Source organism: Pristis pectinata, chromosome 29, assembly GCF_009764475.1.
Source record: "Pristis pectinata isolate sPriPec2 chromosome 29, sPriPec2.1.pri, whole genome shotgun sequence".
NCBI classification, from domain to species: Eukaryota; Metazoa; Chordata; class Chondrichthyes; order Rhinopristiformes; family Pristidae; genus Pristis; species Pristis pectinata.
The window spans coordinates 5,119,720-5,135,565 of record NC_067433.1 but is presented as its reverse complement, the minus strand read 5'-3'; the positions used below and the strand labels follow the sequence as shown (position 1 = coordinate 5,135,565).

At 40.1% G+C, this 15,846-nt stretch overlaps 1 protein-coding gene across 7 annotated transcripts in view; it reads right to left on the bottom strand.

Annotated features, from left to right (window-relative positions):
* The window catches only part of LOC127584275 (2-oxoglutarate dehydrogenase complex component E1), an 83,957-nt gene that overhangs the window by 40,531 nt on the left and 27,580 nt on the right, over positions 1-15,846 (bottom strand). For 4 of the 7 annotated variants that reach the window (XM_052040932.1, XM_052040938.1, XM_052040934.1 and 1 more), the window contains exons 3-5: positions 11,849-12,025; positions 9,416-9,496; positions 9,191-9,293 (exon numbers count right to left, since the gene is read on the bottom strand). In XM_052040932.1, the coding sequence (XP_051896892.1) occupies positions 9,191-9,293; positions 9,416-9,496; positions 11,849-12,025 (361 nt within the window). Of the gene's footprint in view, positions 1-9,190; positions 9,294-9,396; positions 9,497-11,848; positions 12,026-15,846 lie in introns of all 7 variants that reach the window. The other 3 variants (XM_052040935.1, XM_052040936.1, XM_052040937.1) reach the window with 2 other exon arrangements.

Below are 15,846 nucleotides of genomic sequence, written 5' to 3'. Positions count from 1 at the left end.
AAGCAACGTCATATGTGGTTGTTACAAGTGACAAACATTGATGAACAATCTTTTACCTCTACATAGAGTTAATCTTTCCTAAATATTTTAATCACAATCCCAAAGATTTAATTGTGCATAAAATTTTCATTCTATATGCATAAAAAAGAGAAAATCTAATCCACTTTTATCCAGGTCCACATGAAGGAACCATATGCAAGCCAAAGGGGTCAGATAGCTAACCAGTTACTTCTAGTGCACGAAAGCAATGAAGTAGTATCTGATAAATGCCAAATGTAGAGACTGCTTGCAATGAGAACAAGGTGATCATTTCCAATAGGATGGCCAAGTGGCTGTGATGAAAGGTGGGGCTATTATCTTCCTGTGTGCCTGGCAATCAAGATCTGAAAAGATGTGCCAAATAGAGGCAATGCTGCTTCAGGTTCTGCCAACCAAATGAACTGTAGCAGGAAACTTGAGAAACAGGAAGACCTTTCATTTTTCTCTCTTGCTGCAGTGAAGGACATTAAAAATGTGGAATGCAATAAGTCTAAATTTCTAATGCTGTCCCTAATTCATGCTCGGCTGGAAATGGGGTCCAGTTCCTTATAGGAAGGGCAAACATGTATATGGTTCTACCAAGCTACAAAGGAATTTCAGCTGTCCATGAATTCTTCTAACTCTAGAGTTAGGACCAACACTGAAACAAGAGAATATGTAACTAAAAAGGTAGGAAGAGTGTTAATATTCTTACTTAGTGACTGGAACACATCAAGACTAATTCCTTGATATAAAAGACAGATGACACACATAGGAAAGACAAGAGGTGTGTGTTTTTCTTTGCTTCAAAAGATAGTTTCAGAAAGTGCAAAATATACTTTGTCATTAAATGGCATTAGGTATTTTGCTCATGCAGATGTGTAGCTATCTATTAGTTCAGTCATTTACTGATGTCACACAAAAGAATGAACTTATGCAAATAATGATAATCTTCATGAAACAATCTACCACCAGAAAGGTACTTGGTTATTTCTCTGGAGAAAATGAAAAGTTAAAGGGCCTTTCCAAATCTTCCTACTTTGTCCAAAATAATAAAATTTAAGTGTATAATTTGCTGAGCACATCGCAAATTGGTTTTATATCCTCATCAATGACTTTTCAGATAATACCACTTCAAGACACCTCAAGTGCCCAGAAGGTCAAATGCAGCCAACGCCTATCCAGCAATCCCCTAGTGGAAAGTATGCCTATGTGAACCTTGACACAGAGCTGGGTTTAGTTTAGGTGTGATGTGCCCCATGATTGAACAGTCCCAAAAGCCGTTTCATGCTCACAAGAATAGCTGCTTGGAAGACGTACCGAGGACTGCCAACACTCAATGGCTTGAATGCCCAAAAAACTTTTAGACAGGAGGAAAATGAAGTTCAATCAGTGAAAAAATGCAGGGGATTAGAATGTCTGTTAAATAAATAGGCTTTTCCAGGCATTAAATAGGCCACAGTGGGTGTTAGTGAATTCTCAGCCACCATTAATAGCCAATATGCACGTCTCAGTCAACATCCCTAAAAATGTCAGGTCATTATTATATTGCTGTTTGTGGGAGTTTGCTGTGTGAAAAATGCTTGTGTTTCCTGCAATACATCAGTGACTACACTTCAAAAGTATTTCATTGCCTGCAAAACACCCGGGACATTCCAAGATTACAGAAGGCCCTACAGCATAAATGCATTACCTGAAAAGTCGCTGATTAGACAAATCATGAACCTGGTGGATGGGAGGGAGTTTTCCGGGCAACAGAAGGTGGTGTCTCGAGATCTGGGCCCTGGGATGGGAAGTCATGGGCTGGGGATTGGGGGTTGAGAGACTTTTCCCTGGTTGTAGTGCGCCAAGTGTGTGGGTCAGCACATTGAGGGCTCAAGGAGGGCAGACAGCTGGGTGGTTGAGCTGTGTAGAATAATGAGTGTTTAAAGAAACAAACAAACACTGTTTGTGGGAGTCTACAGTGTGAAGAATGCTTGCATTTCCTGTAATACATATGTGACTCCACTTCAAAAGCTTTTAAGATAAGATTTCTTTATTAATCACATGTACATCGAATCACACGTACATTGAATCACACAGTGAAAAACATCTTTTGCATAGTGTTCTGGGGGCAGCCTGCAAGTGTTGCCACGCTTCCAGCGCCAACATAGCACGCCCACAACTTCCTAACCCGTACGTCTTTGGAATGTGGGAGGAAACCGAAGCACCCGGAGGAAACCCACGCAGACACGGGGAGAACGTACAAACTTCTTACAGACAGCGGCCGGAATTGAACCCGGGTCGCTGGCGCTGTAAAGTGTTACACTAACCGCTACACTACTGTGCCCGCCTTTCATTGTCCACAGAACACTTGGGACATTCCAAGATATTGAAAGGCACTATAAAAAGAAAAACCAAAAATTAATAGAAACTTTGGTATGCGTTAGGTACATTAATTCAAGAACATGCTAAATCTGAAAAGTACAGGAGAAAACTGAAAAAATGAAGAGCAAAAGTATACAAGAGTAGATTCACATTTAAGGTCTTTTGTAAAGATGTAATAAGTTGAAGGGTAGTCATAGCAGGATGGCACTGATAAGGTCTGAAAAGATGACTGTGACAGGGAACATGTCTGAGGTATGAATAAGAACTGCACCAAGGAAAAAACGTACTTGGCACCCTGCCCCTAGGGAAAAATCTCTGGACTTGCTCTCCAGACTACAACTTCCCATCCCAGGACCCAGACCACTGCACACCATATTCTATTGCCTGCTAAACTCCCATGCCTCCACTAGATTCTAACTGGGTTGCTAAATTTCCAGCCCATTCCCCCTTTAATCCCAGGGTGTATTGTATTTTTCTTTGTATGCTGAAGGGCACAAGGAGAAAAGCACTGGCTGAAAAAAAACAAACTGCTGGAGGAACTCAGCAGGTCAGGAAGGGGCAGGGCAGGCACGGTAGTGTAGCGGTTAGCATAACGCTTTACAGCGTCAGCAACCCGGGTTCAATTCCGGCCACTGTCTGTAAGGAGTTTGTACATTCTCCCCGTGTCGGCGTGGGTTTCCTCCGGGTGCTCCGGTTTCCTCCCACATTCCAAAGACGTACAGGTTAGGAAGTTGTGGGCATGCTATGTTGGCGTCAGAAGCGTGGCAACACTTGCGGGCTGCCCCCAGAATACACTATGCAAAAAGATGTATTTCACAGTGTGTTTCGATGTACATGTGACTAATAAAGATCTTATCTATAAAGGGAAATGGACAGTCGCTGTTTGAGGTTGAATCCCTTCATCTGAAACACCAAGGTGGGGGGGGGGGGGGGGGGTGGAGAGGAGAAGCAGAGCAGGCACATGACACAAGAGCCTACAGCATCCTTTTACCAGTGGTGAAGTAGTCCTATGCCACCATGCCATTAGCAGAGTGATCCAGGACTAAAGGATACAGATTTAAACCAATGACAGAAGATCCAGAGTGTGAAGAAGGAATTAAAAAAAAACAAGTGGTTATAACCTGGAACATACAGTGGAAGATTCAATTTCAAAGTGCAATTGGATAAATAGTTTAAAATACAAAATTGCTATGCTAAAGGGGAAGGAGAGGGAAAGAAACTGACTGGATTGCTCTAAAAAGAGCTGGCACAGATGTGGAAGGACCAAATGTTCTCCCATGCTGTAATGGTCCATTCATGATCTAAAAAAATAGGCTGTATAGAGGTTGTTCGAGGTCAAAAGCCTCAAGAGTGTCATGCAATACAACAAACCAGGGTCATTGCAAAACCAGTAATTGTAGAGCATTAGTATATCAATAGTTGCAAGGATCAAAAAAACTGTTTGGTTTTCTGTGATTAGTCTAATCAGCAGCATTTCGTGTAATGTGTTCTTTTGCCCTGATGTCTGAAGGACTAAAAAAAAATTCTGACAATGGAGTGCAGGCCAAGGACGGAGTCTACCATTACATACACCAGGCCTGGAACAAGCAGGAAATCCAGACGAATGGGGACTGGCATTAGGCCCTGTTATTTACAGCTAAGCACATTACCATAAGTGCAGCAGCAGTCACAGTTGCAGATACTGGCAACATCACATGGGAAAGGGCAGCCAAACCACATCACCTCTGCTGTGTGAAAGGCTACATGGGTCACTGTGATGACTACTGTGGCTCAGCTTCAACTTGAAACAAATAGAACCAAGCAATTACATTTATACAGTGCCTTATCAGATACCTCAGAACTGTTTCAAAGTGCTTCCTATACAATGAATTACTTTAGAAGTGGTGTCATGATGATGTAGGCAGAGCTGCCGACTATTTCACATCAGGCAGCATGCCACAAATAACAGCAAATAAATTGCCCTTGAGCTGCTTTTGTTGTTGTTCCAGGACAGGACGCTGAGCAATTCTGAGATTTCTGAGATCAGCCAAACAGTCAGGCAAAGCCACAGTTTAACATAGCTCTTCCTTTGGCAGACATTCATTTGTTCAATATTGCAAATGGCATTGAATCATCAGCAAAAATACAAAAATATATTTGGGATGTGTGTTGCAGCCATTTGTTTATTCTCCGCACTACTGTGTTCAGTAACCTTCCAGGAAAGGAAGTACATTGTTTTATTTCAAACAGCTTTTTAAAATTTAAAATCTGCATTGTTTAGGACAAATACTGTAGTTTTAACCATTCAAAGCTGTAAACCCTTGGATAATAAAAAACTAAAAATGAAATAGAAACTTTGGTATGTTGGGTATATTAATTCAAGAAAAAGGTAAATTTGAAAATTACAAGGGAGAACCGAAAAAATGAAAAGGAAACAATAGATTCAGAAGAGCCAAGGCCTTTATAAACTCAAGTTGAAGGGTAGTCAAAATAGGATGGCATTGATAAGGTCCAAAAAGGGAACATGTCTGAGATAATAAACATGAACTTTGCATGTCTTCAATAAAAGGAGCTAACTTTCTCTGCAAAGGAGGAGGTGATAGAGAATTGGAACTGGATAAAATTTGCAAAAAAGAGGTACTTAAAAAGTTTGCAATGTTCCAAGTTGTAAGTCTCCTGGATTTGACAGGATGTATCTTTGATTGCTGAGAAATGCAAAGATGAAAAGTGTGGGGGTTCTTGCCAAAATATTCTCAGGTATGGCAGTGCTACCAAAGGACTGAAGAAGAATAATTTTACATCCCTGTTTCAAAACTGAAAGAGGAATAAACATAGCATGTCAGAGGTGAAGAAACACGTTGTGATATTATTCTGGGAAAAAACCATTTTACACACCTGAAATATACCAGCATAGATTTGTTAATGACAAACAGTGTCTGACTAACTTCATTGAATTTTATAATTATCTGAGAGGTAATGCAGTTGGTATGGTTGAGGTGTATGTAATTTTTAAAAAGGTACCACAAAATAGACTTGGGTACAAGCTTGAAAATGGACACTTGCAAGGTCAATACATGGTAGTGTAGTGGGTAGCGTAACACTTTACAGCGCCAGCGACCCGGGTTCAATTCCTGCCGCTGTCTGTAAGGAGTTTGTACGTTCTCCGTGTCTGCGTGGGTTTCCTCCCACATTCCAAAGACGTACAGGTTAGGAAGTTGTGGGCATGCTATGTTGGCGCTGGAAGCGTGGCGACACTTGCGGGCTGCCCCCCAGAACATTATGCAAAAAATGCATTTCACTGTGTGTTTCGATGTACATGTGACTAATAAAGATCTTATCTTAAATTACATTAACAGAGCAGATTTTTAAGGACTGGTTAGAAGAGTGCAACGGTGTTCCCCTGCAGTGAGTGGTAGGGTCACTACCCTCCTTCATAGTATGTTATGATCTGGAGTGGGTATGCAGAGGATAACTTCAAATATACAGATGGTATAACCTCAAATGTAGTGACAAATATCAGGAGGGTCTGCGGATGAAATGGGCAGAACTGTGTCAAATTAAATTTATTGCATGATGGGATGCATTTTTGTAAGAATGATGACTCATGGTAACACAAACAAAATGGAACTACTTTAAAGTGGAGGCTAGAACAGAGAGATTAAATGTACATTTGGAGATGGTAGACCAGATTGGGAAGCTTCCTTTAAAAAAAATGGAATTCTTAGTTTTATAAACAGGAGGGGGAAAAAAAAGTACAATAGCAAGGAAGAAATACTGAACTTTTATAACACACCAATTTGGCCTCCGCAGGAGTAATGCAGGTAAATCCAGTCACTCAACTTTTGGAATGATATCAAGATGTCTAGAGAATGCTTACGATACTTGTAAGAATGACATTCAGAATGAAAGGTTTCAGTTTACGTGGAGATACCAGAAAATTATTTTCTCCCCCCATTATTTATTCCCTCATGGAATATGGATACTGTTGGCAATGCCAGCACTTATTGTCCTCCTCTAAGTGATCCTGAACTGAAGCAGTAGTTATGAGTCAATTACTTTGGTGGGTCTGGAATCTGAAACGGACAATGGAAAAAGGATACCAGATTTCTTTCCCGTAGGACAACCAGAGTCTTTCTCCAAAGATCATCAAAAATTAGCATTTATATATCCTCCTTAAAGTAGTAAAATGTCCAAGAGTATCGTACAGGACTTATCAAACTAACTGTGAAATCAATCCTAGATAGAGATATTAAGTCATTGACCAAGTCTTTGGTCACAAAAGATGAGCTTTAAAAAGAGTGGTAAAAGGAAAAAGATTGGTATTCATGTAGCAGCTTTTGTGTCCCTTTCAGGATATCCTGAAGAACTTTGAAGCCTGGTCATTGTTGGAGGAAGTGTGGCAGCTAATGGGCATGATATGCTCTGCAAGTTGCAAAGTGATAATGATAACAATATCAGTTTTGTTTTAATCTAAAAAAAAGTCATGTAGATTGAGGGATAAATATTGGCCAGGACACATGGGACAATAAGTATCAGAACAAATGCCATAATATCTATTACATAGACCCGAGGGGGTAGACAGGCCTCTGAAAAATAGCACTTCCAACAGTACTTAAGTACTCAGACCTGAAGGTCAGTCCAGACTTTTGCATTTGGTGCAGGCTGAACCTACAAACTTCTGATTCAGGAGGCAAGAGTGATGACTGTCACCAAGGAGGAGAGAAAGATAGAGGTTTAGGGAGGGAATTCTAGAATTTAGGGAGTCAGCAGATGAATGCAATGGTGAAGTGATCAAAATCTGGAATGAGCAAGAAAAAAAGAGCAGGGCCAAATGACCTCCTGCTACAGAACATAATACTGTGAATTTCACTTCCAAAGCAAGTTTTAAAAATCAAGATATGACAACGATAACACGAAATTAAGGCAAGGGACTTCAGGACTTTTGAATCACTCTAGTTCCTATTTGTGCTTTTTAGTAAATAAAAGTTTTCCCCATGTATTATCTCAATTCACACAATAGGAAGGTGGCCTTCTCCCCAGGTTCTGCCAATGCTGCTCTTTAACCAGTTGATTAGAGCTGCCATCCTCGTTAGCCTGGAACTCGGCAAGTTACACTCTAATTGCTCTTCCACTTTACCATGTTCTGCTTGACCGTAAATGTTAGAAACAAATGGGAAGGAGACCAACACTGTTGCTCACATCTCAGGTACATTCACATCTTCTGGTGTAACTCCATCGCTGCCTTTCTTTAATGGGACGGTCAAGAGCAAAGTCACTGCTTAATTGCGATTCCTTTGTTATTGTATCCAGCTTGAGTTGCAAAGAACGGACTCAGCCCCAGTTCATACAATGAATTGTCACAATAATTGCACCATCCACAACCTCTTTTCTACCTCCCCACACATTTCTGATCAACAGAACAGCTACTGGGTTATATGTTTTCAATGCAGTTTACCTTCCTTATGAAAGGAAGCATGCCAGTATCCGGGATGATTAAAAGAAAATTGGAGAAACGGGGGAAATTGAAAATATTGAACAAATGTTTCTTTTTCAAAATCTATCCATGCTCTTAAAAGCAGATACAAAGGACACACAGCAAACTGTACCTCTCATTGCTTATTAATAGGAACCAATTGAGGAATGTGTTTACACAAGGCATCCGTGTGACATCGAGAGAAAGCAAAATCAGCAAATCAGCAGAAATAATCTCGATTCTATGGTTAATGGTTAATTAAGAGATTAGTGAGCAGATTCAAACGAGCGCATGAACTAAAATGAAAATCATTCCAGGATTAAGTGTGCACAGAAAAGTTAAGGAAAACATTACCACAACCACATTTTGAAATGTTCAGGAAGTTATTTCTGTATGCTGCTTTGAAGTTTTTGGATTCCATCTGTACAAAAGTATCAAGGTGACACCAGCCCAATAACAGCTAGTATTAACTTCAGGCCATATTCGTGCTCACCTAGGCAGGACACTGTCTCAGGATCTATACAGATCACATGCATAAGCCTCCACTGGGTAACACTGCCCATTATCAAATAGACTGAAGAGAATGAAGTTGTATCAAATTGGTCAAGGAAGTGGCAGCAGGAAAAAAAAGATTTGATATTCAGGCTCAGCTAGAAAGTACATGCATGCACTTTGGTATCAGATTCCGCTGCCACAGGTTTCGAATACCTGAAATTCACCAAAGAGGTTTGCATGTGGAGAACAGCCACTGAAAAGAAGGCTCCAAAAGCATATTACTTATGTATGTGGCTGGACTCCAGTACCAACAGAGTGGCAAGGACTGGAGTCACAATTCAAATTTGCATTCAATATAAAACCAAATAGAATAAAAATTGTCATGAAAATTAACAAATGCAATTGAGATAAAGTGGTTTCAGTTTCTCAAAAACCACCTTCAATGATCAAGGCCAATTATGTAAATATGAAATTAGGTTAAGTGACAGTAGATCTTGTATTGAGGTCCAGAGCTACTGCATAGCACAGAATGAGAATTCATACTTAATTGCTTTGGGGAGAGGGTGAACAATTTGTTTTTTTTTAAAAAAGGCTAACCTGGCTATTGGAAGCCAGAGACGTGGCTTGGAAAGAGTACCATATTGCAGTGCCCCACCTAGGCACTGGCTTTATCTAATGTCCAGCCTGCATAAGTCAGTCAGTATTTTGGAATCAGAGCCAGCTTACAGAACAGGTGAGGGAAGGGTTCAGAAGTTCATGCATCTTTCACAGCTCAAAACTGAAAGCCAAAATTCTAGGTTGCAAAAACTAGACAGAGGAGCTCAAACAAAGGAACGCCATCCATTCGAGAGCCCTCACCAAGTCCGTTTGAGGAAGTGGCTAGGTTAGCTGGAACGGACGATTCCAGGTCCGCATCCAGAATTCCTAAAGGGTCCAGTTGTGCAACATGATGCCCTCGTATCTAGAAAAAGTGGAAAAGAAGGGACGGTGGAAGAGAAGGGGAAGGAAGGAAAAAGGACAATTTACATATTTTCAAAAACATTCATGATTTTAAAACATCTCACCAAGGCTGGAGGTACCAACCGGAAAAGCAGTACGAGACTCGTCAAAATCTACTACATTAATGCCAAGTGGATCAAGTTTAGTGATGTGATGACCCCTGACCTGTGAATAAGGAACAAGAATATTCAAGAACATATATGCTTTGCTGAGGTATGGCACAAGTACTTACACATTACAAGTACCTTCATTAGATCACTTAGCATGGATTGCATGCTTCTCCAATTTTACACTGAACACTCTGAAATACATAGAATTATATAGTTTGAATGATGTGTATAATATTGACTAAAGTGAATTATATACTCTGATTATCGGTTTAATAGCCATTAAAATGAAGTAGTACATCGTGTGCATTCTCTTCTGATGGTGCTTAAGACAGGCTTGACTTCAGTTCCACAAGTACTAGCTGCTTCAAGGACTGACCAATGTGACTGTGGGAACAATGGGATATTCTACTACACGGGGGATAACAGTCAGGCCTCATCTGGTCCTCACTTGATGCTTATATTCCAGCAGAAGGTGGTGATCAGTAAAGGCAGTTCTGGTCACTTCCATGCACTGCCACAAAGGATGTTATGATTACACAATATCCATTGAGTTTAGGGCTGGGAGAAAAGAGTTGATGGACACTTGAGAAAGAATAAATTGAGGGGAAATAAGAAGAGGACGAGTGATGGGCTTGCTCTGAGAGCCAGCACAGACTCAACAAACACAAACTCCTCCTTCTATTGTGTAAGAAAATATGATTTAAAAAAAAATTATACCTGTGATGTTTGGCCCACATTGAGAGAGAAGTGCAGATCAAACAAATTTCAATAAAATGACCAGCTAGTCTATTCCAAGATCTCTCTAGTGATGTATTCAATGCAGATAAAATGGAATTTTAAGCAGATATCAACTGTGCACGCAGGAGATGGGATATTAGAGACACAGAAAACTGTGTTACAGAACTGTTTCTATTTTTGTCTCTTCTCCTGACAGCATTTATTCTTCAACAATAGGCTTCCAACCTCAAGAGTTTCCTCTGTAACCTGCAGAGCTCTCTTCTAGCTCCATGTCTTGGTCATTGGCAAGAATGGCCATAATAGGCCAATAATGATTCCCCTGGATATTTGTTTCCCGGAACTCTTTTTGTTGTTCCTCAATGAGCAACACCCACCTACACTCTCGAGGACAGTGCTACAGCAAGGAGACAAATTCATGGCAGGCCAGTATACAAATCAAAGGAAAGAAAGTCAGCATAGCAACAAATGGATCTCAGGATTTTCTTTACATACAGTAAGTATGGCAGATATTGTATGCACGTAAGAAATCTAGTGTTGTAGCACCAATTCTGCGAAGTTTGAGTGCTGTGGGTCCTTTCATAATGACAAAGAGAACATGAGCTATTTATTGAGAGGTGGGTGGAAACAATGGCGGGTAAAAAAAAACTTCAGCAGATGGCGTTTACCAATGTTGTGGCAGTACCGATTAGCTGAAGGTGTTTTAAGTGACAAAGTTCCATTCATCAATATTAAAGCAACCAACCCAATCTATTTTAAAGATTATACAATTATGGTCAATGCACAACATACCAATAGGTTGTCAAAGGTCAAAGGTTGTCAAGACTGGTGAGAAAGATGTTATTTGAAATGTAGTTTTACTGTATTTTCATAAATTGACAAATATTCTTGACTGAAAAGTAAGATTTTTAGAAGCTTGATAGGGAGGGCTCCAAAATTGTCAGCATGCAACAGAACATTGTAAAATATGATAGCCCGTGTGTTGATGTATTAGAGTACGACAATACATTTTCTCTTCCCAATGGAATTTTAAGCTTTGAGGCTTACGGCAACTTAATTTCTAACATAGTAAAAGCAAAAGGTCCGCATGGAAGGGCCATTAAGATTATACTCAGATCTAATCTAGGCTCAAACTCTTAGCTTTACCAATTTTATCACACTTCAGACTACACAATTGGACCCCATGTTCCTGGGCCAAGTTAGATGGCGAATAAACGTCAGCTTTGGCCGTTATTCAGCAATTCCTGCTGCAAAGGAAGCTTATGTGGACATTAGTGGAATTCAAGGTTCTTTGTAGTCACACAGGCCAGAGAGCAGAGGCAAAACAAGGTGAATATTATATATGATTCTCACAGCAAGAGAATATTTCTAGCCCATTACTTGGGAAACACAGCCATTAAGCGAGATGAGACTGGTTGCCCATAAATTCATATAATGCACTTACAAAGCCTGGCTCAGGTCTGGACTCAAGGTGCAAAGTTCTACTGAAAAGATCACAAGCTTGTTTAAAAATCATAATCTAACGCTATAAGCATTCATTAGATATGAATTACTTGTATGCATATGGCAAATGAACACAGAATGCCCAAAAAATTTACAATAAAAGAATACTTCTGATGGAGATATTAACAACATAGAAAAGAATCACTTTAATTTATGCTCAGCTGATTACCTGATAGGCTCTGATGAGTGACTGTACCGCCAGGTGATCCTCCACTAACTTGTCCACGTTTATCATGGACTGGGCTTGAGATAAGGAAGTCAGACTTGCACCCAGTGGAGGAGGACTTTGGTAAGCAGTGCCCGGTGCTGCTCCTGTGTTAGCATTTCGAAAAAATACATCCCAAGACTAAGGAAACAAAAATAAGAACACGGTGGCTCTAAAAATTCGGAAGGAAGAAATCCCGAGTTTTAAACAGTAAAACTTGAGAAAAATACCTACATTACCAGTAAAAAAAATATAAACCACAAGTGCTGTAGCTCTTACTAGCTCCAGTTTAACCTTTGTGATGAAGCCGATGGAAGATGGTAGCCTCACAAGAGGCTATTAGCAAACCCCATCTCAATTCAAGTTTATTGTCATAGGTATACATATCCAGGATTTAAATGTCACGAAAATTTTCTTTTTGCAGCAGCACAGTACATTACAAATATGAAAAACATAATTTAACATAAATTATACAACAAAATAATCATAACAACATTAATGCAAGTTGAGAGAGAGAGAGAGAAAAAAGAAATATGGTCCGAGATAGTGTTAGGGTTTTTCAGGTCATTTCAAGAACTTGATGGGAAGAAGCTGCTGTTGAACCTTGAGGTGCGAGTCTTCAGGCTCCTGTACCTCCTGCCTGACAGCAGCATCTCCCTGTCAACCTCAACGACAGCTAATACACTGCAAAAAGTTGCCCATTTATCCTTCCATCATATGCTGCAGTATTTACTACAGAAATATGAGGGATAAGCAGATGAAACAAGATCAGGGCATAATCTGCAGGCTTTAAAAAAATATCTTGCAATGATCTAGTTAATAAAGCAGCTTTGACACTAGTATTTTGTAAAGCAATTGCTGAAGTTAAGGCGATTGCATATTGAATTCAGCACATGCCAAAAATGAGACATAGAAGCTGCCTCCAAAACAGGAGAGATGAAATAGATTGCAGATAGCAAGTGCTCAGTAATGCTGGGGGAACCACCGAGAATGGTTTAAAAGAAAGGAAGCTCCATAATGTTTGGGGGGGTGGTGGTGGTTGCAGAAGAGGAGGGAAACAAGTGAGGGCAAGATTAGTTAAGTAGGGTTGCACGCAGATGTCAACAGTAGAGCATATGAAGGGGAAAAGAATTGGGAAGACATTATTTATAAAAATACAATTTGCAAGGGGTGACCATTCATGCAAGTTAACAAACAAGCACATCAGCTTGCATCAAACCCACTTGCACTGACTGCTTTATTGACCTTCCCTCAACACTGAATTCCCTTTACCAGAAGAAGCTTGCTGTAAAATCCGTACAAAGCCAAACTCACCCTGAAGTTTTCCAACTTGTGCAGAGTTAATGGACCTCAGCCAGAACAGGTGTGAACCCTTGCCAAATGGTTCATCAACTGAGAGGAAATGCCTCCTCGGTCAGGATCGTCTGACCAGGAATCCATGCCTTCTACTAGAAAATGCACATTTACGCACTGCACTAGGGCTGGGTTGACTATGAAATATCTGGGCAGCATTGGAGGAAACAGTCACTTATTCTTAACACTCTTAGTTGGTTGTCTGGTTATAGGCCAAGGACTTGGGGAGTGAGCTGAAGCAAAGGAGTAAACTTCTCCTCCCTGAAGGCATAGTCTTCCCCATACGTTAGTATGTGTGGCATTTTGACTCACAAAGCGAACAAAATCAAAGTTTTCCACCCAGCAGCAACAGGTTTACATTGTGCAGCGTGTTATCTCATGACCTATAACTAATATAACATTTTGACAACATTGGAGGAAGCCATCACATATTCTCAACACTGACTTTACAAAGTACCTAGGCAGCCCAACAAACTATCATACAGCACAGGGTTAAATTGTTAACAATACCATAGTCATTGTTACTTCTTGTATTGCTCTGAAATCTAGTCACTCCTGTAACATGGGAAGTATGCAACCAAAAGCTTACACAAAGAGTTTCCAGAATGGCTTAAGTTCAATTTGTTAATCGTTAAAAATAAAATTATAATCCTGGTGCAATTCATTTTCAGAACGTCTAAGGTCATTGAGCAATAGTAGTAAAGCATTGAGAAATAACCACTGGATGTGACAAAGATTAAAAAATGTTTTGTTGAGAAGTAGATGCTTCAGAAATCTATTGAACTGTTAAATATACTCCACCAATTAAGTAAATTAGAGGATATCAAAATAATGAAAAAGGTATGGGAAAATTGGTCTAGACACAGAAGTGGTTCTTCTTGCTCTGAAATGTACTGGGGTATCATTGAACTGCACTGCAAACAAGTACAATTTAAATCTCCTATTCATGTTAAATATATTTTTATAAACCAATTTTCCTGTACCTTTTCATTATTTTGAAATCCTCTAATTTACTCAATTGTTTTGCTGCTCTATTGTTCTCTTTCATTTATCCTTATTAGTCCATGGTTTTACAAAATGCTAATACTCTTAGGAAAAACCTCCATTTGTCCATTAGAGCACAAGAAGAGCTAGAGAAGGCCCTTGAGCCTGCCCTTCCGTACAATATGATCATGGCTGATCAGCCCCAGGTCTCATCTCTTCTGTGCCAGTTCCCCACAACTCAATTCCCTGATCTTTCAAAAATGTCTACCCACACTTTGAATACCCCCAGTGATCCAGTCTCCATAACCCTCCGGGGAAGAGAATACCAGAGACCCACCACCCTCTGTGAGAAGTTCCTATACACCTCAGTTTTAAATGAACACCCTTAATCTTGTATCTACATCCCTTTGTTTGAGATTCTCCCAGTGGTGGAAACATCTTGACATCTATTCTGACATTTCCCCTCCAGATCTTACATGTTTCTATAAGATCACTCCTTATTTTCTGAACTCCAGGGAATGTAGATGCAATTTCTGTAGCTGCTGGTGATAGGACAATCCTCTTTTCCCAGGAATCAGTGAATTTCTGCTGGACTGCCACTAATGTTACTATATCCTTTCCTAAGAAAGGGGACTAAAACTGTCCCCTTTGGCAGTGTAGCCTCACCAGCACACCATGCAATGATAACAATTCTTCTCCATTTCTAAACTGCAAACCTCTTGCAATAAAGGCCAATAAGCTATTTGTCTTCCAAACTACTTCCTGCATTTTCCTATCAAACCTTCTGTGATTTGTGCACAGGAACACCTAGATCTGCCTCTACTTCACACATCAGAAATCTCTCTCCGTTCAGATAATCCTCTGCCTTTTGATTCCTCTTGCCAGAGTGCGTGGCCTTGCACTCTCCCACATTAAACTCCATTTGCCGAGTTTTTGCCCACAGTCTTCCTCGCAACAATTGATCTTCACTGTATGCTAAAACTTGCCCTAATACCATTAGCTCTAACCTTGTGCAGCAGCCTTTTGTACGGCACCTTGTCAAATGCCTTCTGAAAGTTCAAAATGCATTTCATCTCTAGCTTCCCCTTTACTGACTCTGCTTTTACATCCTCAAAGAACTCCAGCAAATTTGTTAAACATGATTTGCCTTTCATAAAACTATGTCACCATGGTTTGAATACATTAAACTTCTCTAAATGACCAGCTATTTCTTCTTTGATTATAGACTCCAGCATCTTTCCAACATTTGTTAACCTATTAGGTCTATAGTTCCCCACTTTTTGTCCTCCTCCCTTGGGGTCACATTACTTGCCAGTTTCCACTCAATTTTCTCCTTCCTTATTAACTTCTGAAGTCTCTCACTGCTGGTTCCTGTAAAATTCCCATTCCTCTGGTCCACCACTAGCCTTTGCCACTTTGTTTGATCTAGTCTTTAATTTAGCATTTCCTTTGACCTCCTTTGTTAACCATGGGTGGTTCAACTTTCTTCTGGGAGCCCTCTTTCCAGTTAGAATAAATTTCTGCTGAGTGTTACAGTTTAATTATCTGCCACTACTCATCCACTGACCTATGCCTTAGTCAAGTCACCCAGTCCACTCCAGACAAAACAATGTCAAACCATTTTA